The sequence below is a fragment of the Heteronotia binoei genome, chromosome 21 (genome assembly GCF_032191835.1).
Source record: "Heteronotia binoei isolate CCM8104 ecotype False Entrance Well chromosome 21, APGP_CSIRO_Hbin_v1, whole genome shotgun sequence".
NCBI classification, from domain to species: domain Eukaryota; kingdom Metazoa; phylum Chordata; class Lepidosauria; order Squamata; family Gekkonidae; genus Heteronotia; species Heteronotia binoei.
The window spans coordinates 50,517,681-50,544,030 of record NC_083243.1 but is presented as its reverse complement, the minus strand read 5'-3'; the positions used below and the strand labels follow the sequence as shown (position 1 = coordinate 50,544,030).

General features: G+C 44.8%; 1 protein-coding gene and 1 long non-coding RNA gene across 2 annotated transcripts in view; both read right to left on the bottom strand.

Annotated features, from left to right (window-relative positions):
- Positions 1 to 8,494: 8,494 nt before the first annotated feature.
- Positions 8,495 to 10,087, bottom strand: LOC132589226 (uncharacterized). Its single transcript, XR_009556561.1, has 2 exons — positions 9,961 to 10,087; positions 8,495 to 9,914 (listed from the first exon to the last, which is right to left on the bottom strand). It is a non-coding gene; the product is annotated as an uncharacterized LOC132589226 (long non-coding RNA).
- Positions 10,088 to 11,964: 1,877 nt separating this feature from the next.
- The window catches only part of ISM2 (isthmin 2), a 44,129-nt gene continuing 29,743 nt past the window's right edge, over positions 11,965 to 26,350 (bottom strand). Inside the window, exons 2-6 of the mRNA XM_060262997.1 lie at positions 20,270 to 20,533; positions 19,626 to 19,953; positions 18,413 to 18,553; positions 16,259 to 16,336; positions 11,965 to 14,487 (exon numbers count right to left, since the gene is read on the bottom strand). Of these exons, the coding sequence (XP_060118980.1) occupies positions 13,970 to 14,487; positions 16,259 to 16,336; positions 18,413 to 18,553; positions 19,626 to 19,953; positions 20,270 to 20,533 (1,329 nt within the window). The 3' untranslated portion in view covers positions 11,965 to 13,969. The remainder of the gene's footprint in view (positions 14,488 to 16,258; positions 16,337 to 18,412; positions 18,554 to 19,625; positions 19,954 to 20,269; positions 20,534 to 26,350) is intronic.

Sequence of the window (26,350 nt, the reverse complement as noted above, 5' to 3'; positions counted from 1 at the left end):
TTGTTGGTAGAGTTGTGTTCTTAGTTGATTCACCTGGACCTCTCAGCAGCTTGAGAGCCAGTGAGGTTCAGAGGTTAAAGAGCAGCAGGACTCGAATCTGGAGAATGGGGTTTGATTCCCTAGTCCACCTCTGCATGAAGCCTGCTGGGTGGTCTTGGGCCAGTCACAGTCCTCTCAGAACTCTTTCAGCCCCACCCACATCCCAAGGTGCCTGTTATGGGGAGAAGAAAAGAAGGCAATTGTAAGCTGCTTTGGGACTCCTTAGGGTAGAGAAAAGCAGGGTATAAAGATCAGCTCTTCATCTTATGTCCACCCATGTTAGAAAATGATTTTTTTTTTTTATTGGGCTCTTAACAGCAAGAGGAAAAGCAAAGGGTTTAAGGATGAAATCTTTCTTGCATGTTCGAGCTGCATTTCTTAATATTCCTCAGTAAAGAACAGTGTCATAACAGGATTGGTGAAGAGAAGCAGGAGGCCAGTGGGGAGGAGGGAGAGCAGTCACTGGGACTGGGCAGGCTTGCAGAAAGTTGGCCCAGCCCAACTGGTGGGAATTTCCTCTCTAGCAGACCTCTTCTGGGTCAGCCAATCAGCAGCTGACAGGCAGCCCCAGGAAGGACCTATCACAGAGAGAGCAGGGAGGAAGGAACCAGCTCAACTCTGCTCTGACAGGCTATACCATCTTAAGAGGGCCAGGGATTGCGGGGGGGGGGGGGGGCAGCATAAACCCAACTCGTATACGGCAGTTTCCAAAACAAGGCTGGGAGGAAGTAATGGATCTTGCTCGTGGCTTGTGAGACCTGGGGAGCTCAGGGGCTGATGCCCACCCAAAGTACAGACTTCAGGGATGACCATGGGAGAGTATTATACATTTTCTAACCTTTTCCCCCACAATGTGTCTCCCTGTCTTAATCTGTCAAATCTAAGTTGGATCTTAAAATGTGTAAATGTAAGGTGCTTGCAAAAGCAAACCTTTCCCTGCATCCGCCCCCCGCCCCCCACCAGTTCCTTTTGGCCCATGAAAAAAGCTAGTACTGTGGAACCTGTGTGCTCATATGGTGAGGGTGTTGTAGTGAGCAGAGGGAATCAAGCAAAAATAATGCCTCCTGACTCTTCTGCTAGCAATGCTAACCTTGGAGCAAGTTTATTGTCATACATGTGTGTGTGGGAGGGTGGTATTTGTGAATTGTGCAGGGGGTTGGACTAGATGACCCTGGAGGCCCTTCCAACTGTGATTCAATGAAGAAGCTAGCGGGGCCACTTCTCACTGCAGCCGCCAGTGTTGTTTGGCTTTTGCCCACGCAGGTTGCCTATCCATCATTATCAACACTTGGAAATCAAAAGGTGTAACTGTGGGAGCAGGGAACACATACAAAAAGCTGTGCCTTCCAGAAGAGGGCACAAGCTGACCTACTGAAGGAAGAAGACTGCAGATTTATACCCCAGCCTTCTCTGAATCAGAGACTCGGAGCGGATTACAATCTCCTATATCTTCTCCTCCACAACAGAGACCCTGTGAGATGGGTGGGGCTGAGAGGGCTCTCACAGCAGCTGCCCGTTTAAGGACAACTCCTGCAATAGCTATGGGTAACGCAAGGCCATTCCAGCAGCTGTAAGTGGAGGAATGGGGAATCAAACTTGGTTCTCCCAGATAAGAGTCTACATACTTAACCACTACACCAAACTGGTTCTCTGATAAAACAAACTGTGGCCTGTAGAATCTCATCCCACAGAGCATTTACTCTGACGCATTACACTGCAGCCTGTGTGGTTGCTGTGGCAGCCTGAAATGGCTAAAAAATACAGCTTCACTTCACTTTTCAGACTTGCAGGCATATATTGATTTGTCTTAGGCAAGTTAGTTATACAGTTGCCCACAGGATGGCAGCACTACTGAACACAACAAAATCTTGGCTTTGTGATAAAGCCAGCAGCTGCCAGAGAGATCTCGCTTATGTATGACTGGTTTAAATTCTGGTGGAAATCTGTAAACTGAAGCAAGGGTGTAAATGCAAAGTGCAAAGATAAATGGCTAGAAAATTGATATGCAGTTGTTAGCTGGAAAAGCCAGCCTAAGTATAGTAATCAGTATCAAGCTAGGCTCCAATTCTCAGTCTGACATGAAACTCTGGGGATGACTTTGAGCGGGTCTTGTTGAGGAAAAACGGGGATGGGGGCTTTGAGCTCCTTGAAGGAAGAGCAGGATAAAAATGCTTATGCTGCTTGACCAATGCAAGAGTCCCCAGCTGTAAGTCCTCCATTTGTAGGCAGGATGACAAATTGCTGTATGAAATACAGTTGTTAGCTAAAATTACCCAGCTGCTGCAGCAGATTCCTATTAAGTCTTGGCTAGAGAGCTTGACATTGCTAAGAAATTGAGGTGAAGCTAGCCCCAGCATCCCAAAGGGGCTTTAACAGGAAAAATGGGTTGGACTTGGCTAGTGTTGGTAAGACAGATGAACTGGCTTGCATTTTTATCCCAGGCCAAAGGAATGGGTGCAACACAAAATCTGGTATCCTCTGGGAAGTTGTAATTTTGACTCAGGTATCCATAGAACTGTGCAAGGGCAAAATGTTTACTCAAGAAAGACAAAGGTTGGGAGGGATGAGCATGGAAGAATGTGGCATCTCTAGCTCTTGCTCAGTTAACATACCTAAGGTATAGATAATGAATGGTTCTGAGACACCTTCCATCGTCTTCCTGCTACCCCATGTTATTGCAGTTATTATAACAAGGTTAACAGCAAGAGCACAATGGCTCTAGGATACTCTCAGTAAGTAGGGTTACCAGCCTCCAGTTGGGAGCTGAAGATCTCCCAGGATTACAGTAGATTTCCAGATGACAGAGATCAGTTCCTCTGGTGAAAATGGCCATTTTGGAAGGCGGACTCCATGGCATTATCCTCCACTGAAGTCCTTCCTCAAACCCTGCCTTCCTTAGACTCCAGCCCCCCTCCCAAATCTCCAGGTATTTCCCAAGTGGGAGTTGGCAACCCTACCAATAAGCAAGGTTTTAATAGCCAGAAACAGTGGTGCAATTGGGTAGTCTCATGGGATTCTCATTCAGATAGTAATTAATGTTTCAGATGTGCAGGATCAGTCTGCTGAGGAGTGGGATGTTGAATCAGAACTGGGGCCCCAGACTTATATCCCAAAGTGCCGTCCAGGTGGCACCACTGGCCAGAAACAAAGTCCAGTATAGTCACAAAAATTAGTCTGTGAAGTTTTCTCTCAAACTCAAACCTGTAGCCAACAGAGAAGCCCTGTGGGATCACAGTGAATCTTTGTTTTCCTAATTAGGTAAATTAGGATTTTCTCTAGGCTTTATCTCTTACCCTTTTGGCTCCATCCTTTGACACACATACCTTTCCCCACTACACTCATGAGTCCTACCCCTTGAATGGGCAGGTCATAGGACAAGCACCACCTTTTGATAGGGCTTAGTCCTTGCCTGATTTGCACCTTTTAAAAATGGGTGACCCTATTTCAGCTCCACTATTCTAAATGTGAGTAAACGCGAATGCAAAGATTGCTTAGTACCCATCCGCTTCCTACAAGCCCTAGGCTTCAGTTGGTGCTGTTTACTAGGAAAAGAACCCAGAACAGATGAGTTGGCAACTAGTATTTCACTCCCTGGCCCAGGGCAATAATACCAGGACCCGTTCTAGCTCCATTAAAGGTAGTTCAGCTGCCAGTTTCAGAATTGGACTAGTGACATTAAGGAGTACTACAAACTACATTTCTCTAGGCACTGAGTCAATAACCCTTGTTTGCATTAGAGAAGACCCTTTTGCTGGTAGAGAAGTTGTGTTGCCTTTGTTTTCTGTAATAACAGCTAAGCAACATTTGGCTCTGTGTGCAATCACACTAGATGGTGGCCTCTCTCTTCCAGTGCCAATACCACAGGCATTGGTACTGTTTGCTTTTATAACAGCTGCGGTGCCATCTGGTTTCTAGTATAACATTGGCACAAATGATGGTCTGAGGGCTGGCTTTGCTCATTGCTATGCTGAGTTCTAGATATGCTGTGGACTGCGTGACTGATTGCCACCTCCCATTTACCAGATTAAGAATTACCTTTTTTTCCCCCTCTTAGAGGCACAAATTACTAACAGTATAAGAATTGCAGCTATCAGAACTGAATTAGCAAGACCAAGAGCTGAAGATCCTGAAGCAAGCCTGACTTCAAAATTGGAGGCCCCTGGGCAATGTGCCCAATGGCAAACCATCCCACACCTGCATGGAGGAAAGGAAGGAGCATGACTTTCATGCTTGTTGTACGAAAGACTCATATTACATTTCCTCCCCCAACAGTAAATGGCAGAGTTCCCCAGGGGCCCTGACAACATTGCAAAGGCCTCTGTGATGATCTCTCAGTTTCTGGGGTAGTGGTTGTCTTGTGTGAAATCTCACTCCTTTGCCTGTCCCATCAGCAAAATGAAAGGTCTCTACCATGGCCCCAGGACTTCTGTGGGGTGCTCTTCCTGCTTCTCCTTGGAATAGTGCGTATGTGTGTGTAGAGTGCCATCAAGTTGCAGCCAACCTATGACATAAATGAGACCTTGTTGGGCCAGGCCTTATGTGTATCTATTTAAGATTAGGTAGCAAAGATATTATAAAAGACACAAACACAATTAGCGATTAAAAAGATTAAAGAAAACATGCTTAAAACACTAGCACTTATTGGTCTTAAAGGTGCTCTCTTTGTATTTCTCCCATGGGATCCAGGGAACTAGGCAAAGGAAACACTGACTCTTTCCTTCCTTCCCCAGAGGACCAGGAGTGGTGGAGCCTCAGCCAACAGAAGGAAGACAGGCCATAGGGTTTTCAAGGCAAGAGACATTCAGAGGTGGTTTGCCATTGCCTGCATCTGCATAGCAACCATGGACTTCCTTGACCGTCTCTCATCCAAGTACTAACCAGGGCTGATGTTGCTTAGCTTTGGAGATCTAATGAGACTGGGCTAGCCTGGGCCAACTAGGTCAGGGCCTGGAATAGATAAGCTGAGTGTTCTTGGCCAGCTGTGTGTTTTGAGCAGTTTCCTGACCAAGCTGACCTTTGATACTAGCTCAGGACTGAAGCCATGAAGTCTTCTACGACAAATGAAAAGGTGTTTTAAAAGTTCACATTACAGCCTCTCTTTGTAGAATTTCAGCTGGATAATGTAAATCAGCTATAGGCGGTGGTTTCCTTTCCACCCAGGGCAGCTGTTTCAGAAGTACCCACTTTGTTGACAAGAGGGTTTTGGTTTCTTTCTGGGCTTGTCATCAAACTTTTCAGTAGCACCCTGTTGCTTAAATATACACCCATTCCCAAGCAGCTGGATCTCACTTTGTAGTTTCACCAAGAGCTTTGAAATATGATGCTGGCTACATTTAGCTGCTGGCTGTTGGTCTCACTGGAGAGTGCTTTGCATTCTTATCTGAAAGGGAACTTTGGGCTGAGCTACCCTCATTGAAAGACTTGCCTTGGCTTTGCTTCAAATCATGTCTGTCTTCACCAAGTGCTCCAGCTGTGGAGGATCTGAGGATGAGCTGGCTGGAAAGGAGCTTCAGCCTTTACTCTGGAGGAAGCAGCTAATCTTCAGAGGCCTGGAGCAGAACAAATGGATAGTCATGCTAAATTCTCATCTCATAAGAATTCTCATACTACTGAAATAGAAGCCCTGTTTACAGATTAAGTGAATGTGCATACAGTCCAGGTACAGTGTACCCTTGATTTTTAAAAAATGTTTGTTGAGCAATTCCCATTTACACTCAATGCCTGTTTACAGTCAAACATGGGATACAAACTCTACATTTATAGTGATCTCTGGTTTCAATTGCTTGAAAATGGTGTAAGAAAATGCAGCCCTAACGTTGATAACCCCATGTTTCAAGAGTATCCTGCTCCAGTCTTGAGGGGCTAACTGAATTTGATGTATTTCCTGTGTCCTCCCTGAGTTCCGGTGGTCAGATGTGCGCTGTGAGTGCCATGCTCATTACTCAGTTTCCAACTGTGCAGGCTGGTTCAGACTAAGACTGCAGTTGGTGGGGAGAGAATTTAAGCCTCTCCCATCTACATAATTTTCCTCACATCAAATGCCTGCAGGAGTTACTATTTGCCCCGCTGGGGAAACCACGGGCAGTGGGTAGATATTGTCCCCTGGAGCCATTTCAAGTTAGGAAAACAGTGTGATCCAATCCGGCCTCTGCCCAACTGGAAACAGAGTACTGATTACAGAATTAACAGTACACATCTGATCAACAGGACATGGGAAGGATAGAAGGAAAACATAATGTGTATTTAGGCCCATGTGCAAGGAATTACACTAGGAGACACGATTGGTCCATTCAGGAGAGCCAGTTTGGTGTAGTGGTTAAGTGTGCGGACTCTTATCTGGGAGAACCGGGTTTGATTCCCCATTCCTCCACTTGCACCTGGGTCAGCCATAGCTCTAGCAGAGGTTGTCCTTGAAAGGGCAGCTGCTGTGAGAGCCCTCTCCAGCCCCACCCACCTCACAGGGTGTCTGTTGTGTGGGAGGAAGGTAAAGGAGATTGTGAGCTGCTCTGAGACTCTTCGGAGTGGAGGGCGGGATATAAATCCAATATCTTCTTCATCTTCTTCTTCATGTTTTCCAACTTTTTGACACAAATTACCTAAGTGCCATTTCAAAGTCTTTAGTACCCAACTTGACTAGCCCAATGTTGTAAGCTAAGCAAGGTTGACACTGAAAAGATTTATGGGATCATCCAAAGTCAGCTGTGACTTGACAGCACTTTCTGCTGCCACCAAGTACCGCTAAATTTCCAGCGGATATATTTCTTGTGTGGGTAACAAACTTATCCTGTCTCCAGCTGTGGCCAAATGAACTGCAACTATTTGTGCCTGCCCAGCTGTGGACAGAAAAGCTTACCAAGCTCCCTCCTTAGGCCCAGCTGGGACTGGTTTGCAGGCTAAATGACATGTTTGATGATGTGGAAAGTTCTCAGGGACAAACACTTCCTTCGCTAGAGCAAGCTGTTCCTCTTCAAGCAAAATCTGACCACAACAGAGTGGAAGCAGGTGTTGGAGCTGCAGATGAAACGCACTGACAGATGTGCCGCCATTTGATAGAATTGGGGCTGGGGGAGAGACCATCTGCAAAGCCTAGATGGATGGATATTAAGCTCTTTCAAAAGTTAACATGCCTGGAATGTTTGCCCTCAAAAGCCCTACTGGCTGTGTTTCTTCAGATAGCATTTAGAAGGGTTTGCTTAAGTGGACTATAAATGAAGTAAACTAAAAATCTTGCATCAGACCTTAGCAGACATGTGGGAAGTAACTGGTGTTTGTGCTGCGAGGACTCAAAAATAGCATTTGTGAGCCCTGCAGGACAGTGGCTTGAACTCTGCCAGAGCTGTGTGGTGGAACAAGACTCCGAGGGGCACCTGCTACAAGAATTCATGTTCAGAGAAAGCAATTGCTTTGCCTGAAGAGTAAGCTTCCCACAGCCCTGTTCAACAACCCCACTACATGGGGTAGTTATTCTGCCCATCCAACAGCTCTCTCAAACAACAGAGCATATGAAATCCCACTCTTTCTGCCCAAGCACAAGCCCTCTCCTCTTAGGTCCAGTCAGATTTGTCAGTCATCCTTCTTTTCAAGTGATACTTTCACCAAGGACACACATGAGGCTGGGGTGGAAGTTGGTACACATTGCACATGCAGGCTGAAGAGGCATATCTTAATGCATTCCCAGGTGTTTTGCTTTCCCCACCCCTTTCAGGCACTTGACTGTATACATCCCACTCTTAAGAACATGCCACTCTTAAGAACTTTGTTTCAGATTGCAGTTACCCACATGGGGATCAAACTAGGCTCCTCAGCCACGGGGATCAAACTAGGCTCCTTCAGCAAGGCATTTACACTAGACCCATGGAACAGGAAAAGTTTCTTCCACTTACTAGGCAATTTAGCAGTCTCATGTTGTAGCAAGTTTACACAGGGTGCTAGGTACCCGAACATCTGTGCTTATCCAGGAACCATTTCAGTTATTTTACATCTTTAATAGGGTGGATGGCTCCATGAGCTGTCCTACTAATGATGAATATTTTCTCTAGCTATTTCCACACTTCTAACTAAGCTGGTATATATCCTACCCTTTTCAGTGATGTTTAAAGCATCACTCCAGCTTACAAGGCTGTTCTCTCTTGAAGGCAAAGTCACAAGTCAAAGGAAGGCTATGCAGCATGGAGGAAAACTTCAGCCATTGCTGAGTAATAGGCTACAGGCTGCTATTGGTGGCCTTCACTTCCAGGAAGGTCCGTCCACTAAACTCCCCACCACCACCAAGGAGACTCTGTAAAAGGTTTGCTGCTTCATGAAAAAGATAGGTTATAATATTGAACAGACACACTGTGGTTCTGAGTTCCAGTTCTTAACAACTTTTGCAAGTTCTGGACATTAGTTGCCTACTTCAGCCAAAAAAGGGTTCCTTAATTTCCACTCCTGAATAACTGAGACAAGGGGCTTGTGGTGTGTTAACAATAGAGTTTATTCATAAGAGACATCTGCAATCTTGCTTCCCTTTTGGCACTTCACACACATACATCCCTCAAGAGTGAGGCCTCATTCACCAACACAACTTCTCTCAATTCCTTCAGCTATCACAACCAATAAATACTGTACAAGGGAAAGACCGAACACAGTGGAACAGTTGGGATGGGTGAACCAGCTACAGAGAAGAATCTGCCCAAGTCCTTCCAACCCCCATCCTGAACCACATATAAACATTCATTCTTCTTTGGAAAGCATCAAAAAGGTCTGCAGCTCCCCCCAAAGTCTGTCCCCTCTTTTCCACATGGAAACAGAAATGCTAAAAATGCCACAGAAAAAAACGATTCCCACCTGACCCAGAACCACAATTCTTCTCAGCAGCCCCCATCGCTAGACGTTCATACTCTGCAAGCAAATATCCGCAAATGTCCTTTGCTGAGATTCACCCATCACAATCAAAACATATGAAGCTGCCTTATACTGAATCAGACCTTCGGTCCATCAAAGTCAGTATTGTCTTCTCAGACTGGCAGCGGCTCTCTAGGGTCTCAAGCTGAGGTTTTCACACCTACTTGCCTGGACCCTTTTTTGGAGACGCCAGGGATTGAACCTGGGACCTTCTGCTTCCCAAGCAGATGCTCTACCACTGAGCCATTGTCCCTCCCCAAACATAAACATAAACACCACACAGAAAAAGGACGGTGACAAAGCTTTCTGGGTCCTTACTGAATGAGTTAATGATGGATCCCTAAAATAGGGCAACAGTGAATACCGTGTTATCCCTTTCAAACCAAACTAAACCTTCCAGCAATATATAAACAAATCATATTGGTCACAAACACACACGTTTTGAAATAAAGTGCTTTCATCTAAAGTCAGAATAAAGGTGATCTCATAAATGCCATTTTGTAGAACTAAAATATATATCTATATACAGACAGTGTATTGATATAACAATATTTTTTTTGTGAATGGGTGAAATACAAAAACTTTTATAGCTTAATAGAAATTACAGGACAGAATCTTAGTTTCATGGTATAAAAATAAACACTTGCTGTTTTAATACTCATCCAAATGTGACTACAAAGCTCAGGGGCACGGGGAACGAAGGTGCATGTAGGAATGATGACATCTGATAGATTAAGGGAGGAAAGACCCAGTTCTCACAGGCATCCATAACCTAGAGATTTCCCCATTGTGGCAACTGGAGGCATTCCTATTGTCAGTAATGGATGCCTGCAATTCTTTGTTTAATAAGCAAATGAGTCCCCAAGGTCAGCTAGGCATTGCTTCTGAATCACAGTTGTTATACGTAAATGAGGTCCACTGAAACCAAAAGGATGTGCACCTTGATTCCAGAAATACTAAATGGAAGCAAAAGCGTAACAACAACTATCTTCCTCAGTTTACTTTTGTTTCCTGAGGGAAACATACTGGGAAATACACATATACTTCCCCCTCAAAGGGATAGTTACAGAAACCCCTCCTCTTCCACACTAGTGCCCTCCCCCCCCAAATTGCAGCCTTGGCTTCTCAACTGAGTAAATACGAAAACCTCCTCTAAAAGTGGTCACAGGACTGTACACAGAAGACCCAGCTTGGTGTAGTGGTTAAGTGTGTGGACTCTTATCTGGGAGAACCAGGTTTGATTCCCCACTCCTCCACTTGCAGCTGCTGGAATGGTCTTGGGTCAGCCAGAGCTCTCATAGGAGTTGTCCTTGAAGGGGCAGCTGCTGCAAGAGCTCCCTCAGCCCCACCTACCTCACAGGGTATCTGCTGTTGTGGGCAGGGGGCGGGGGAAGGTAAAGGAGATTGTGATAGCTCTGAGATTCAGAGTACAGGGCGGGATATACATCCAATATCTTCTTCTCATAATGTATAGTTAAGCCCTGGCTCACACATGCAGGGAATGAGATGGCAGATACCTGAAGTAATAGAATGGACCATACCACTTCACCAAACTGAAAGATACTTCAGAGCACACCCCTAGATTGAAATTTCCCTGCAAAGGGAAAACCCAGCCCTGAGCAAAAGGAATGGGGTGGGGTCTCCCTCCCATTAGTGCTACTTTAAAAAAACTGCATTCAGAGTTGGCACATGTACCTTCAAATGGCGCAGTCCATTCTACCATCTTGGGCCTGTATGAGGACAAAGGAGCAGAGTTCTTGAATGTGGCAACAAAGACTAAGGCAGGATACTCTCAAGGAAAGGGAACTGTGCCTCTTGAGTATAGCCCAAAATTAACAAGGATGTTGGGATGACACTTGTAAAGGAAAGTGTTAGGACTGAATCTCTTTAGTGTCGCTCAAGTAATTAGAGCCCTTAGAGCATAGCTATTGGTTCCCAGCAACCCATCAGCATCTTTTCAGGCTACTGCTCCAAGGTAATCTGGCAGCTAGAGGACTACTGCAGGCAATGGGAGCTGTAGAAGCACCTGCAATCTGAAAGAGGGGGAAGCTGAATTCTGTCCCCTTCCTCTATCTCTTCCTCAAAAGCTGAGGGCCCCTCTCCCTGCCACAAGGTTCACTGGGGATGTCCTTGAGTGATTGCCATCTCCCTGCCTAACCATCCTCTCACAGGGTACTTGTGAGGATGAAATGGAAGAGGGATGAATGATACAAGGTGCCTCCAAGCTCCTTGGAGGAAGGGCAAGAAAATCAGATAGCCTGTTGTATAATGTCCCATTCTAAAGTTTCCCATCTTGCATCTCACGTAAAAAAATAAAAACCCAAACCCTCTGATGCACTTGATATTTAAAAACATAGCAGCATGTCATATTGCTTTGTGCTAAGGACAAGTGAGTTTTTAGCATTTGAGATCCAGGGCTCAGAGGTGTCAGGGAGCCTATCCTGAACCATGCACACAGGCATAGCGCCCTGAAGATGATTCCAGGTTTCAGATGATGCTGTACTGAATTGCAGTAAATGAGCTGAAGGTACTACTGGGAGGGAAAGCAGATAAAAAGTATGTCTGGGCAGCCCATGGGATATTTTTCATGTGTAAGATTCTTAACGACTCCCTGCAGAAATACAAGTTGATTCATTTGCTATGTGGCCACTAGATGTCAGAGTAGAACCACCCAAATACAGCAGCATATGGACTACTAACCCACAATACAAGAAATCCAAACTTTGAAGGAAAAGTGCATAACATTTTTAAAAGGGTTTGCTAGTATGGTTGTGATGTCCCAAACCAATTTTTTTTGTGGTGACTCATCGTGGGAATGCTACAAAATGTGAAGCTTGTCATAGAGAACTTTGTGATTATTAGCTTTTGTATTAACAGAATTTTGCAAGTTTCATGTTAAGAAACAAGCTCCTAGTTTTCATGCTGCCAAAAAAACATGAATACCTTGAGAGGTGGTGTTTCCATTGCCAGAAAATGATGAAATGGCTGCGCACATTCTGGGATTGCACAAAAATGTGAAAAAGTTATTCCTGGACACAGAAATTAATGGTCTGTGAAATCTTTGTTTGCAATGTTTAAAAAGATGATTCAGTTTTTACAGGCAATGCCTAGTAATATCTCACAAAAAGAGGGGGGGTTGGGGGAAGGGGGGAGGAGGATGAATAAGATGTCCTCTGATCAGCAAGCAAATTAAATTTGCATAGCCTATTGGGCACAGACCTGGAGGTCTTTTCTGCATCGTGGTGCTAACCCTTCTCTCGAACACAGCTCCCAGTTCCTGCTCTCTTTCCTCTAACACATTTCTTGTTCTCCAGTGTTCCCTGTCACAGCCTAAAAAGGTATGGATCACAAGATTTCACAGCCTCCACCCAATAAATAAAAATGACAATTGGAACCAAACTAAAACTATAAAGATGGCTCTTCGCCCACTCACGGCAAGAAACTACACAGTGATGCCAGAAAGCCCAGCTGGACTCTTTCATTATGGCACAGGCTGCTCTAATCCCAAAGTGATGCTCCTTGAACACATTATGAGGTCAAATCATATGCCCAGCCTGTACCAGGCAGTCCCTCTCCTAGAAAACAGCTGCACAACTGGGAGATTGGTTCCTCAGGAACATCTTTCCCACCTGTCTTCCTGAGTACTAGATTAAGGACAACCATTTTATTTTTATTACTATTATTATTATTATTATATGGTGTTTGAGATAAGAGACTTGGCTGAACCCCCAGGGCTTTCTTCTCCCTAGTGTTACTGACCAGAGGTACATTGTGGTTTCCCCAGGATACCTGGTTTCACAGATGTAACTATTGGGTCTCTGAAGTAAAGGGAAGAATAGGAACTGTGTTGGGATTAGCAAGTCTGCAACACTTCAGTACTTGTTGTTAGTCAACAGGAAGTCACATGTGTTTACTGTAACCTATCTGTTAGGTAGAGAGAAAACCAACAAAAGTCTGTAGGAGGTCTTAGTTAAATGATGAGTAATTGAGTGTTGTGACTGGAAATCAATGTATTGCCTATTCTACATTTTATGGCATCTCTTCCTCTCTTTGTTTAAGTTTGAAGAAGAGAAACCATTCCTAGTTTTGTTCTCTAGCTGTAAACATGTAGGAAGTTAGTGTCTGTTATTTTCTTCCCAGTTTACCCTTCCCTTGTAGTTTTAAGTAAAGCAATCATATTCTTTTAAACCCACGCATGATCTCTGCGTATTCTTTGCTGCGCTGCTCATTTCTAGCTCTGCTAAATAATATTTTCCTCTAAGAATATCCAACAAACTGGAAAGAATATGAATAGAAATATTTGGTCATTTCCTCCCCCATCCCTCCCCCTAGTTGTAACTTCAGTGGCTGTGTTTTCATACCCATCCTAGAACTTGCACTTCCCCAGCTTCTCCCAAATTGTGAGAAATGTAAGAAATAGGGAAGACCTGACCCTCTCTCTTCCCTGGACCATCTCAGATTACAGAAGTTGGGAGATCTGACTGAAAGCCTACTTTATCTTAAACATAATTTTGGTGTAATGCCATCCCTCCCAAACCACATTAGATGGTTAGGTGAAGCCATTCAGACACCAGATTATTTTGAGCCACAAGAACATCGAAGTCTGCTTTGTGAGAGTGTCACAAATGCAGTACAAAATAAGCAAGGTAGGCCTTTCTTTTAAAACCAGCCCTTCACCTGCCATTGCTACCACCCTTTTCCACTTCCCTGGGCTTTTCCAGGAATCCCAAGAGACAATCTGTTGGCTACAGAAAACTCTCTGGAGTGAGAGTTAAAGTCAAATGGACAGTGGCAGTTGCTGGGATAACAAGGATGTCAAGAAGTGAACTGCAGGCTGTCATAGAAAAGAGATGACTAGAGCCACTGTTATGAAGCTTTCCTACAGGCTACCTTGTTCTCAAGAGCAAGGGGTAACTCTGCAGCCTCTCTGAACCAGGGGCCTTTGCTGATGTAAAAGGGGGGAAAGAAACATGGTCCTGCTATGTGCTCTTAGCAGACTGTGTAGGAAACTGAAGCTGTTCCCTCATGGCCCCACTTCCTGTCTCTGCTAATACTCCCTGGCCTCTTGTAGCTGAGAGAGGTACTCGTCCTCTGGAGGGTTGTCAGCACACCGATGCCCATTATTGGGAGGCCGCACGGCATGATATCGGCTCCAGTCTCCCTTGCAGAGGATCCAAGGCAGCATGTCCACCTTGTAGTGAAGCTCTGGGGAGAACTCTGTGCTGATGAGGTTGGGAGCGCCAGCCCCCTTGCCTCGGGTGATCAGCTTGGTGTTCTCGTCATAGCAGCAATGTTGGGCAGCCAGTGTGGTGCTGTCCAAGGAGAGCATGGAGCGGAGGCAGAAACGGGCAGTGGGCTTGTAGATGTCCAGTCGTTCCTTGGGCCCGCTGGCATCCCGCCAGCGAAAGTTTTTGCCCTGCTGCTCATCTCGCAAGTTCACAGCACTGTACACAGCTTCCAGTGGGTAAGAGCAGGGACAGCTGGGCAAGTCTGAAAGTACTTTGCTCAGGTATTTGTTGAGGAAGTCGCTTTTGCAATTCAACCACTTTTCACAACTGTCCACATCTGGGGAGAAAAAGAAAAAACAGCAGGCAGTGAGCAAGCTTATTTGGACCAGGACTATCAATATTCAGGTGCACTGGTCTCCCCCCCACACACACACACCATAGCTCTCATACCAGAGATTCTCTCACAGAAGGTGGATGTTTGGTAACAGCAGGGCCAAGTGGAAGCAAATTGGGAAGGATGAAGAGGCGAGACAGATGGTAATGAGCAGAGGCAGTGGGAAATGAATACTATGGGTTCAGTGAAATGGAAAGAAGGTTGCAGGAATGAGAAAACAGATGGCATGAAGGGTATGGAGAGGGAGTAAGTAGAAAACTGAGAAACCTCACCCATTTTATAGAAAAGGAAGGAAACATCCATCTCGGAACATAAACTCGCAATAAAGCAAATGGCAGAATGAACTGTACAACTTCTGCCTGAGGGTGTGACCCTTGAGAGTTCCACTACATCAAAGCCACACTGCTGACTGTAAACTTAAAATAACAGAGATATGACAGCTCAAGATGGGTAGCTGTTAGTCTGTCTCAAGCAACAGAAAAGAGCAAGAGTCCAGTAGCACCTTAAAGACTAACAACATTTGTGGCAGAGTATGAGCTTTCATGAGTTACTGCTCACTTCTTCGGATATCTGATATCTGAAGAAGTGAGCAGTGATGCATGTAAGCTCATACTCTGCCACAAATTTTGTTAGTCTTTAAGGTGCTACTAGACTCTTACTCTTTTCTACTGCTAGAGACAAGTTGGACTAGCTTTCTTTTTGCTGCACTAGTTTTTTTTTCTCCACCACCTCTTTTTAAAATGGGAGATCATTCAATTATGTGATCCCCACCTTCAGGCTGAAATGGTACCTCAATATTCTGCTGAATGTTTACCTCAAGTCTTATTCATATTGATAAGTAGTGCAGTTTATAGAAGCCTTGCTGGAGACCCTCTTCCACATTCTGCAGCAGGAAATTTATGTCAGCTATAAAATCCTTCTCTTGGCCTGCATCCAGCCATCCATACACTAAACACAAAGTTTCCCCACTTCCTCTCTGGTCCTGCAGTTCCTTCTGACTCCTGGAGAGATGATTTCTGGGTCTGTGAGACCCCTGCAAAGGCAAGCCCATATGGGTCAGGAGGCTGGCATGAAGTGTGGCAAGGGGGTGAAATTGCTCCTCCCCCCTCCTTAGTCTAGCCTCCTAAAACTGTGCAGATATTCACCCATGCTGGTCTCATGTTGCTAGGGAGGATCTTTCTGGGGGTTTGAAGGGTCTCTGGGAATGGAGAGGAATGTGGGAAATCTCTGTGCTCAGACGGATGGATACTAGCAAAGGACAAACAAGTATGTGCCTGGGTTCCACTGGATCCTAGCAGAACCCAAAAGCCATGAGCAAAATCCTTCACTTTAATTCTATACCATTTAATCTATATAAATTATATAAACAATGGGTTGTCAACAGGAGGAATGAAGAGCTAAACTGAAGCTCCACCACTGGAAACCATAATGAGACCTCTGGAGAATTCACCAGGCATTGTACACAAACTTTTCAACCTATCTTTGCAGCACTAGGTCTCAGAGACCTGCTTTAAAAATGGAAGTGGAATTTTTAAGGATTCTGAATTCTACAGCCAATAACAAATGCTGTCTCCCCACCTGCACCCTGAGCCTGTGTGGAATTGTTGAATATGCATATATCCCTGCTGGCATCTCTCTGTTCAGAGGGTGTGGGGAATTCTTTATCATAAACAATGGTCCTAAAGATGTTGGGGGGGGGGGGGGTGGTTCTGACCTGAGTTTAAGATCTCTGTGGCATTCTCAGCTTCAAATGACGGCTCTTCAGTGGTGAAAGCCAAATCCCCATCTGCTCCTTGAGAAAAGCACAAAAGCAACTGGTCAGGGTGAATCACCTCAGAGGCAGAGCACAATCTGAATCCTCCATGCTGGGCTCTCAGGATGTTAAAGCCCTTTTGCTCTTGGAGGAAGGAATTGTTGCTATGCAACATGGGGACTTGTACATTGGGGAGGAGAAAGAGAAAAAAATAACGGCTGTATTGTTAGGAGCATAAGCCAATTTAAGAATTTTATGGTCAAAAATGTGGAATAAAAATGTAATAAAATACATGTAATAAAACAAGCCTTCCAAGAATGGACAAATTCCATTCAGAAGATGCATAACATTTGGGTTCAACTCGTAAACGTTCAACAACTTTGGAGGTATTTAGGGTCCAATCAATCTTCAGCTACAGACTTCATTAATTGTTATATATTTTATTCAGGTTTTTAAAGTTAACTGAAAAAAAAACATTTTATAGAAGAATAGATGTACCAAAACAAAAGCAGAAGCAGAGTTTTGCCAAACCCTTGTATATCAACCTGTCCCCAATGCAAGTGAAAGGCCCAAACATTTAATTTTAATTCACTGTAGTGGTTTGTGGCTTTGCCCTGATATATTCAATGTATCAAGAATCTGAGAAAAGAAGTAGTGAAGTTGATAATCAGAATCAGTAACCCATGATTTAAAAACCACAAAGAAGAACTATCAGGCTGATCCTGAAAGGGACATCTTTAGGGGAGAGGCTGGGCCCTGGTGGTTGGGTTCTGCTTTGTGCACAGCAAGTTCAATCTCTGATCCTGCCTGCAGTTCAGGTAGGGAGTGGTCAGGGAAAAAAAATGCTGAAACCCTGGAGAGCCACTGCCAGCCAGCATAAACAATGCCTTGATATGCTCAGTAGAAGGCAGCTTCAGGCATTCAAATCCTCTTTAGGTCAGACTGAGACAGGAAAGGCAACAAAGCTTGTCTTTCAAGCATTGGTCAAATAAGAAGCACAAAGGTAAGGCAGGTGTCTCTAGCACTTGAGATGTAGAGACAGAGCTGGTCTTTGGGCAGACATTCTGCCTACTGGGCTCCCCCATCCTTCTAGGATGTTTGAAAAATGGTACAGCACTCCTCCCTCAAATCAAGCTTCTCTTTTTTTGCTGTCAAGTCACAGCCAACTTATGGCAACCCTGTGGGGTTTTTCAAGGCAAGAGATGTTCAGAGGTGCTCTGCCATCGCCTGCCCTGCGTAGCAGCCCTGGACTTTCTTGATGGTCTCCCATCCAAATTCTCACCACAGCTGACCCAGTTTAGCATCCGAGATCTGATAAGATTTGGCCAAACTGGGCCTTCTATGTCAAGGCATAAAGCATGCAGTGATACCTTAAAAACTAACACCTTTATTATGCCATAAGCATTCACAAGCCTGAGCATATTTAGGCTGTGGCACATTAAGGTTTATGCCATTAATACATGTGGCAAGTCAGTAAGGTGCCACAAGGGCTTCTGTTATTTTGGATGCAACAGGCTAAGACTGCTGCCAATCTCAAAATCAAGTAAGAAAGTGGGCAAATAGTTTGGAGCCAATGGAGATTTCTATGATCAGAAGAGATTTCCATCTGTAGAGCAGGACATCCCTGCCTCTCTCAGCCCAAGTGGTGCTCCCGCAGGAAAGGGGACCTCCTCCCACAGGAATAGCATAGAGGAGGGGAGGGAGGGAAGAAGTGGAAGAGGAGGAAGAAGAGTTGGTTTTTATATCCCACCTTTCACTACCCAAAGGAGTCTCAAAGCAGCTTACAATCACCATCCCTTCCTCTCTGCACAACAGATACCCTGTGAGGTAGGTGAGGCTGAGAGAGCTGTGACTGACTCAAGGTCACGCAGCTGGTTTTATGTGCAGGACTGGTTCTCCAGATTAGAGTCCACTGCTCTTAACCACTACACCACACTGTAAAACTAGTGATCTCCATCAGAAGGAAAGGGAATAATCTAAAATTACTCCCTCCTTCCATTTGTGGAAATCTTCTATGGGATCCAATCCAACTTGGCTGCAAGCTGGCAGGTCTGAACTATTTTGAGGCATTTCACTACACAAAGCAAAGGAGGACTGGAAGAAGGGAACGTGTACCAGGACAGCGTTGCAAGTCACAGGTTCTCGACTCTGTAGCTGTACAAGCATAGCCACAAGACCGGGTTCTCTTCTGATTGCCACTACCGCAAGTGACACTGCAAGGGGACCAAGAGCTCCATTCCTCTTCATCTTCATAGTCTGCAAAGGGAACAGAAGGACAATGGAACACATAGTCTGAAAAATCTCGCTCAGGATCACTGGGATTGGGATTACTAGTTTGAGGTTATTTCTCTCCCCTAGCAACATACATCTCTTTCCTCATATAATGCTACAATTAGAAACTTTAAAAAGGGACCAGTGTGCATACAAGTTCTCTCAACATGGCTTAAGGCACTAACTTTTTTGTTTGTTTGAAAATCTGGATTCTGCACAAAACTCCATAATCTGATCAAAGCAACCTAAGCCTTTGCTTTGCATGTTCTGATTACAGGTGAGCAGATTTCTAAATTTCCAGGGATTACTTAACTACAGGTTCTAAACTTTTCAGTCCTTGAGTTATGGACACTTCATACCAAAGTTTGAGTCCAGTGGCACCTTTAAGACTTCATTCTTTACTCTCCCCCCCCCCTTCTCTGTTGGAAAATGCATGCATACTACACCACATGGAAAGTGGGGCAAAGGTTCTTTCTGCACAGGTACTCAATAGATTGCACGCTGCACAAATACTTGGTCTATGGATCCAGAGCAGAAAACACACACATTTATGGCCAAATTATACAAGACACTAGGAGATCCTTGAATGAATCCCCTCAACATGTGTTTATAATAAATAACAGCCACGGAAGCACCCCTGCCCTGTGTCATTTTTCTGAATTCAAACACCTCCTCCTCCCCTGCTGCTCTTTGCTCCATTTCAGGGGAAGGGATAAGCAAGTTACATGAAAACCTCTGTTCTATTTGTTCTGCACAGGGCCACAGTATCCTGCAAAGCAGCCCATGCCTAGCAGATTCACAAGTGACAGATTCACAAGAATTCTTGAATGTATGTACCCCAGATTGAAAGCACCTGGAACTTACATAAGGCTTCTATACAAGGTGTATTTAAGATTTTCACATGCTGAATTAATTCTACTGGCTAATTCTAGGCTTCTGAGTTTCATGGGAGCTGGAGAGGAACAGAAACAACCAGGGGTGCTGAAATGCAAGCACACCCTTTGCCTTCCCTTGTCCAGCTCTACAAATCTACTGTGGGTGGTGAAAGGAAGCTCACCATAATTGTACTTCTCTTTAAAGATCCAGTTCTTCTGACTGGGCCACCTCTGGTCCCAGTCTCCTCCCACTCCACTCAGAACTGTCTCCTCCTCATCATACTCTGATGTATAGTCTTCTTCCTCCTCCTCATCCTCTCGGTTCTTTATATCCAAGTTGCCATCTTCATCCCTCTCCTCCACAGGGTCTGTGTACTCCCAGAAGAGGGGCCAGAAGAGGTCTTTGTGGGACAGCCATTCAGAAGAAGTCAGAGACCAGTCATTGTTGGTCTCCTTCAGCAGGTCCATCTCCATCTCAGCCTGTGGATCATCTACTACCTCTATGGTCACCTGGAAGCCAAGGTATCAAGACGAAGTGTTTCAGAAGCAGGATAAGCAGAAGCAAAATATTACACTGAAGGAACCCTTTTAACAGCAGCAAAACATCTAATATACCAGAATCTTCATATTTTTGGCCAACTTACAAATTCAAGTGTCTCTCGAGTGTTTATTTGGAAAAATGTACAGCCACTTCTCCAGCAAGCTCTGAACCAAACCACTTTCTGTTACAGATCTCCTAATCCTACTTTCCACAAGGCCTCTCACCTTCTTTATCCTCCCCCTCTCTCAGTCTAACATGTAAAGCCCCAACAGTTCACAGGCTTACCTGTATGTTTGGGTTCTGGGCACTCAGATCCACATTAGCTAAGCCTGGAAGGTTCTGTAAATCCAGCACAAAAGGTGTACTCTCTTCCTGGATTGTACCACTAGGCTGAAGTGATGCTAACTGGTTCCTTGTCACCTGCTGCGATGGCCAACGGCGTTTATGCCGGCGTGGCATGACTTGTCCATTTTGCCTTAGGTTTCGTACTCGGTTAGACCGTGGAATCTCCTCTTCTTTGATAGAAGCAATATCTGATGAAGTGGAGATCTAGCAATGAAGGACAATGATAGAAGTGTTGACACTGCTTAAGGACTCATCTAGTTGTTTTTCTTGTACCCTTACAACAGGACAGAATGAAACAGACACCATTGCTATGGTTTCCTCCTCTGCAGTCCCTATAGAGAGGATGCATTTTTGCATGTTGTGGCTTTCTTAGAGGTTACTAATGGCCCCATTATGCCAAGGAGAAGAACTGGAAGCAAGTGCCCAAGATGTGCAACCACTATGTTGCTCCAATTGCAATTTGATAGCAGTAGCCTCACATAAATGGACAGTGAAGCATCTATAATAGTACTAAATCGTATTGCACATTCTCCCACAGTTGTTCCCCATTTGCCCAACCTAGCAGGGAAAATATTGTTTTCCAAAAGAGGAGTCTTCCTTGGTTGTCTTACTCTTGAGGTGGGGGAGACAGCAGCACAAGCTTGTCTCTGTAGCATTCCAGCTTTACCCATTTTGCCAGCTTGACTCCTGAATGAAGACAATGACATTTAGTGAGTGTTCTATACCAGATAGCTAATATTTGGTGCAGTCTTAGGGTCTAAGCACATATTACACTGCTTATGGGTCCATAAGAACATAAGAGAAGCCATGTTGGATCAGGCCAATGGCCCATCCAGTCCAACACTCTATGTCACACAGTGGCCAAAAACCCCAGGCGCCATCAGGAGGTCCATCAGTGGGGTCAGGACGTTAGAAGCCCTCCCACTGTGCCCCCCCAAGCACCAAGAATACAGAGCATCACTGCCCCAGACAGAGAGTTCCAACAATATGCTGTGGCTAAGAGCCACTGAAGTTGTGCCCTACTTTGTGAAGTTGTGTCCACTTTGCATCTGCCCTGGGTCCTGTCAAATTGATGTGCTACTTGTGTAAGCAACAGGTCCCTCAGGCTGTTTCAAGTCATGGAAAAAGGGAAGGCTTCATCCCCTTCTCCCCAAGCATCATGGTCCTCACCCAGATTGGGACCCTCCATGCCAGAGAAATTACATTTCAACAGGGAATCCCTGGAGCACATCTGCTTGGCATAACTGCAATGGAGATGTGGTGGCTCCATAAACCATGTAATGTTAGTCTGCTGCCTAGGAAGTAGTTTGATCTGAGCAGGCACTAGCCTAATGAATTCTGGCTTTCTTAGGTGCAAAAGAGCACACACAAATGCAGCTGATTATAAATGAAGCACAACCTGTTCAGGATAACCCTGGCTAGCTATAATCCCAGCTATTCAGTAAATTGTGGGCACATGCTAGCTGTAGTTACCCAACAAGCAGCTGTGCTGAATTTCTCCAACACAGGAGCAAAATGTGAAGTGGCTCTGCCTTGCTCCTTGACCTTTTGGGCACACCCAGATGGTTAATAGGGAACAAGGCACCGCAAACTTTGTGCTTGCCCATGGAAAAATACTAAGGTCGGTAAACATGATTATCTGGTCTCTGCTCTCGAGCACATCACATGCCTTGACCAAACAGCTTTGTACAACTCAGCTATCCACATCAGACTATGTCTCATGATTATCTGATATAACTCAATAAAAGACCCAGCAGGTCAGCTCATGTGGCGGCCTGAAGACGGACTCTCGAGTTGTTCTTTGCTTCATGTGGTGCCCGAACAGGGACTTCAACCTACTCACTTTTTCATTCCTTCGGAAATCCCCTTCAGAGTGAGTATGGGGGCTTCGCTTTCGCAGAGACAGAAAGCACACGCCAGGGAATTGACCTATTTCCTTAGAAAGGCGGGGCAGGCTATTTCTGAATCTAAAGTTCAGGGACAGGGAAATGCCCCTGGTACCCGGCGGGTCCCTCAGGGTATCTGACTGGAAGAAAATTGGCACTGCTCTACATGCTGAACCACGAGCTCCGCTGGAAACCCTGCAATTGTGGTTCCACTGTAATCATGCTGTTGGTACCTATGGTTCCGACGCTTTCCCCCCCTCTCAACTTAGCACTCAGCCGCCTCCCTCCTATTCTGATGTTCAGTTGCATCCTCCTGCTGCCACCCCTCCTGTCCCTTCAATAGATACTGGACAGAAGGAACAAAAACCAGTGGAAAGTGCCTTCCAAAAAATGGTACGACAGGAACAGGAAACGAGTGCGTTAACGGGGGAAGAGTTGGCTGACCTTTTATCGGTATGCCCGGTAACATATGCACAAAATGCGGACGGGCAACAGGTTGTTAACGATGCTGCATTGCCCTACTCTGTTTAGAGTGAAATTCGAAAGGCTATCAGAGATACGGGCATAGGGGGAACCTATGTGCAAGGTCTTTTAGAAGGACTCTCTAATGGATACACTATGATTCCTCAAGACTGGAAAAATATGATGAGGATGATGTTAACTCCTGGACAGTATGTAGTATGGGACAGTGAATATTGTAATTTGGCTGATGCTCAAGGGTGTGGCTTCAATGGGGCTTATACTGCTGAACAACTATATGGATCTGAACAGTTTACTATTGAAGCTCAAGCTGTACTCCCTGTTGCGACCCTCGCTATTGTATCTAAATGTGCTTTATGGGCCTTTGCCAAAGTACCTACAGAAGGGCTACCAGCCCATAGTTTTGCAACTGTCCGTCAAAAGTCACAAGAACCCTATTTAGACTTTATCAACTGTCTTCAGGCGGCAATCAGAAGACAGGTTGATAATCCTGACGCAGCAGGAGAATTGATGATGAAATTGGCCAAGGAAAATGCTAATTTGGATTGCCGACACGCCTTACGAGGGCTAGCAAATCGATTCCGGCGGAAGCTGGATTCAAAAACAGTCCCGTGGTGCAGAGTGATAAAGCTGCAGTCCTAAGCTCTGCTCACGGCCTGAGTTCGATCCCGGCGGAAGCTAGGTTCAGGTAGCTGGCTCAAGCTTGACTCAGCCTTCCATCCTTCCGAGGTCAGTAAAATAAGTACACAGCTTGCTGGGGGGAAAGTGTAAAAGATGTGGAAGACACACTTTACTTTGCAACAGCCCTCAGCGCAACGGGCTGATATTGCTGCTATAATGGCCTTTCAGCTCTATTCACAATGGCCTTTCAACTTAATAGTTGACACCTTGTATGCATTTAATTTGATTCATCAACTTCCTGGTGCATGTATCACTACCCAAATTGACCCTAATTTGTTGGCTCTATTTTTAACCTTGTAGTTTTTAAATTTCTTGCTGTACGTTACCCCTTTTTGTTGCTCATATTTGAAGCCATTCTAATCTTCCTGGTGTGATTGCTCAGGGCAACGCATATGCTGATAAGACCTTAAAAGGTGTTACCTCTCTATTTACTGATCCCTTTCTCAGTCACAGCTATTTTCACCTAAACGCCAAAGCACTTGCCAAACAGTTCTCATTACCTTTTGATCAGGCTCAGCAAATTGTTCGCTCATGCTCACATTGTGCTTCTACTAATCATATTCCTGATTATGCTGTTAACCCACGTGGTTTGCAAGCTAACGAGCTTTGGCAAATGGATGTTACCCATATAGGTTCCTTGAAACCCTTGTACTGGGTCCATGTTTGCGTAGACACGTACTCTGGATAACCATGGTGAAATCACCAAACATCATGGCTCACCTTATGTCTGCCTTTGCGGTAATGGGTTGTCCGCAACTGTTGAAAACTGATAGTGCCTTGGCATATAGTTCTTCTGGATTTGTTGATTTTTGTACACAAGCTCAAAAAACGTTGGAAGAAGCTGGGCAAGAGCCATCCCTGGAGAACTTGGTGGCTGCTGTTTTTGCACAACTCACAATGAACTCCATGACTGTTCTTTGTTGTTTATGTTTATGTATTTTGTCTCCTGTCAAGGCGATTAGTTTTGGAGATTGTCTTCAGTTTAATATGTTTAATTCAATGTATACCTTATTGCAGCAGTGTCTTTCTATTTGCTGCACAGTTCCCACAAATCCTATTTCACGACAACAATTGCCATATGTGTATAAAGCTCTTGCACAAATGGACAATCCGTTTATAAAACAAAAAAGGGCGGATTTAAGTGGCTCTGCCTTGCTCCTTGACCTTTTGGGCACACCCAGATGGGTTAATAGGGAACAAAGCACCGCAAACTTTGTGCTTACCCATGGGAAAATACTACGGTAAACATGATTATCTGGTCTCTGCTCTCGAGCACATCACATGCCTTGACCAAACAGCTTTGTACAACTCAGCTATCCACCTCAGACTATGTCTCGTGATTATCTGATATGACAATAAAAGGCTTGAAAATACCCCAGCAGGTCAGCTCATGCGGCGGCCTGAAGACTGACTCTTGAATTGTTCTTTGCTTCAAAAATGCACTCAAAATACTGCTAATTTTAAACTCTAAACAAATAACCAATGCTTGAAAGAAAATGGGCATTGCAAGCAAGATAAATTCAATTTTTTAAAAAATGTATGCTTGTGTTTGCAAAGATTGCAACACTGCTACTTTGTGTCACAGTCATGGTTTGAGATAAACGAACAGGTTCCTAAATTTAGAGGAAACTACCTGAAACTATATTTACAGGGTCACTTGGTTTCCTGGCCATATAGGCAGATCACAAGTTGATCTGTTTAACCTGAGTTTGCTAAACCTGGACGAATTCAGGCCAGGCTTTCATTCTCCTTCCTTCCTGCTCTCTCCGTCTCCCTCCCCTTCCAAAATTCAGGGGCTATCCATCTCAGTCCAATTTCATTGCCATAGAGAAGCAGATCAATGTATTTGAAATCTGTGCACCACCATGCTAGCCCATCTATGCAGCAGTCCATTCCGGTAACTGTCCCAGTAAAGGATGTGTAGGGACAACAACACATATTGCTCATCATGACATGCTCTACAATGCCAGTGCATTATGGCCCAATGGCAGTTTTTAAACCGATGCCATAAATTGAAGCTTATTGGCAAATAGACATTATGTCTCATTTCATGTGCTCATTGTTATGCACACTGGAGGTGGTGGGGTGACAGTTTCTTCTAGGCTTAGCTAACAAGGTACAAAGCATAAAGGCCTTCAAAGACTATACCCAAGCGTCTATCCTGGTTCTGTCAACCAGATGTGCTCTGGGAGGTCTGGGCAAAGAACATAATTCCAAGGTGTACATGAACTGGGGGCCCAGTTCAGAACTGAACCATGGTACGTCAGGAGAGGACACTTAGGTCAGACTTCCTCCTGCGTCATTTTACCAACCAGAAGTGGCCTTGGGGTCCTCTGTTTGTCTCAGCAAGGAACTTATGTATAATGATGGACTAGCCTGATGATTTCTGAGGAAGCTTTTGAAACAAATTCAGGAGTAGCAGGCTTCATCCCTTCATCTCCAACCAAATGAACCAAAGTCCTTTGCTAACATTCATCCCTTGATATTTTTGCTTCTCTCAATGTACATTGAAAATTGAAGCTCCTTAGGACAAAGTATGATGTACCCTAATGCTGCTATAGAAATACAGAAGCAACTTCCATTCAATAGCCACATTGCTCATTTCACCTTGCTGAGGTTTCTGCCTTGCGGAGTTCAGAGTTCATCTTCAAACTCTGCAAGTCAAAGCATTTGAAGAATTTATTTCCCCCTGCCCCCAGGCTGATAATCCACATTGGGAAATACATGGAAGGGAAATTAAGCTGTACCTTTTAATTAAGCTACCTGTACCTTTTAAGTTCTTTTTGGGCCATTCTTCCAAGGAGCCCAGTGCAGCATATACGGTTTCCCACCTCCTCCCATATTATCCTGTCAACAACCCCTGCAAGGTAGGTTAGGCTGAAAGAGAAAACTTGGCCCAAGGCCACACAATGAGCTTCATGTCTGAATGGGAAGCCAGGTTTCCCCAGCCCAACTCTAACCACACCATGAGAAC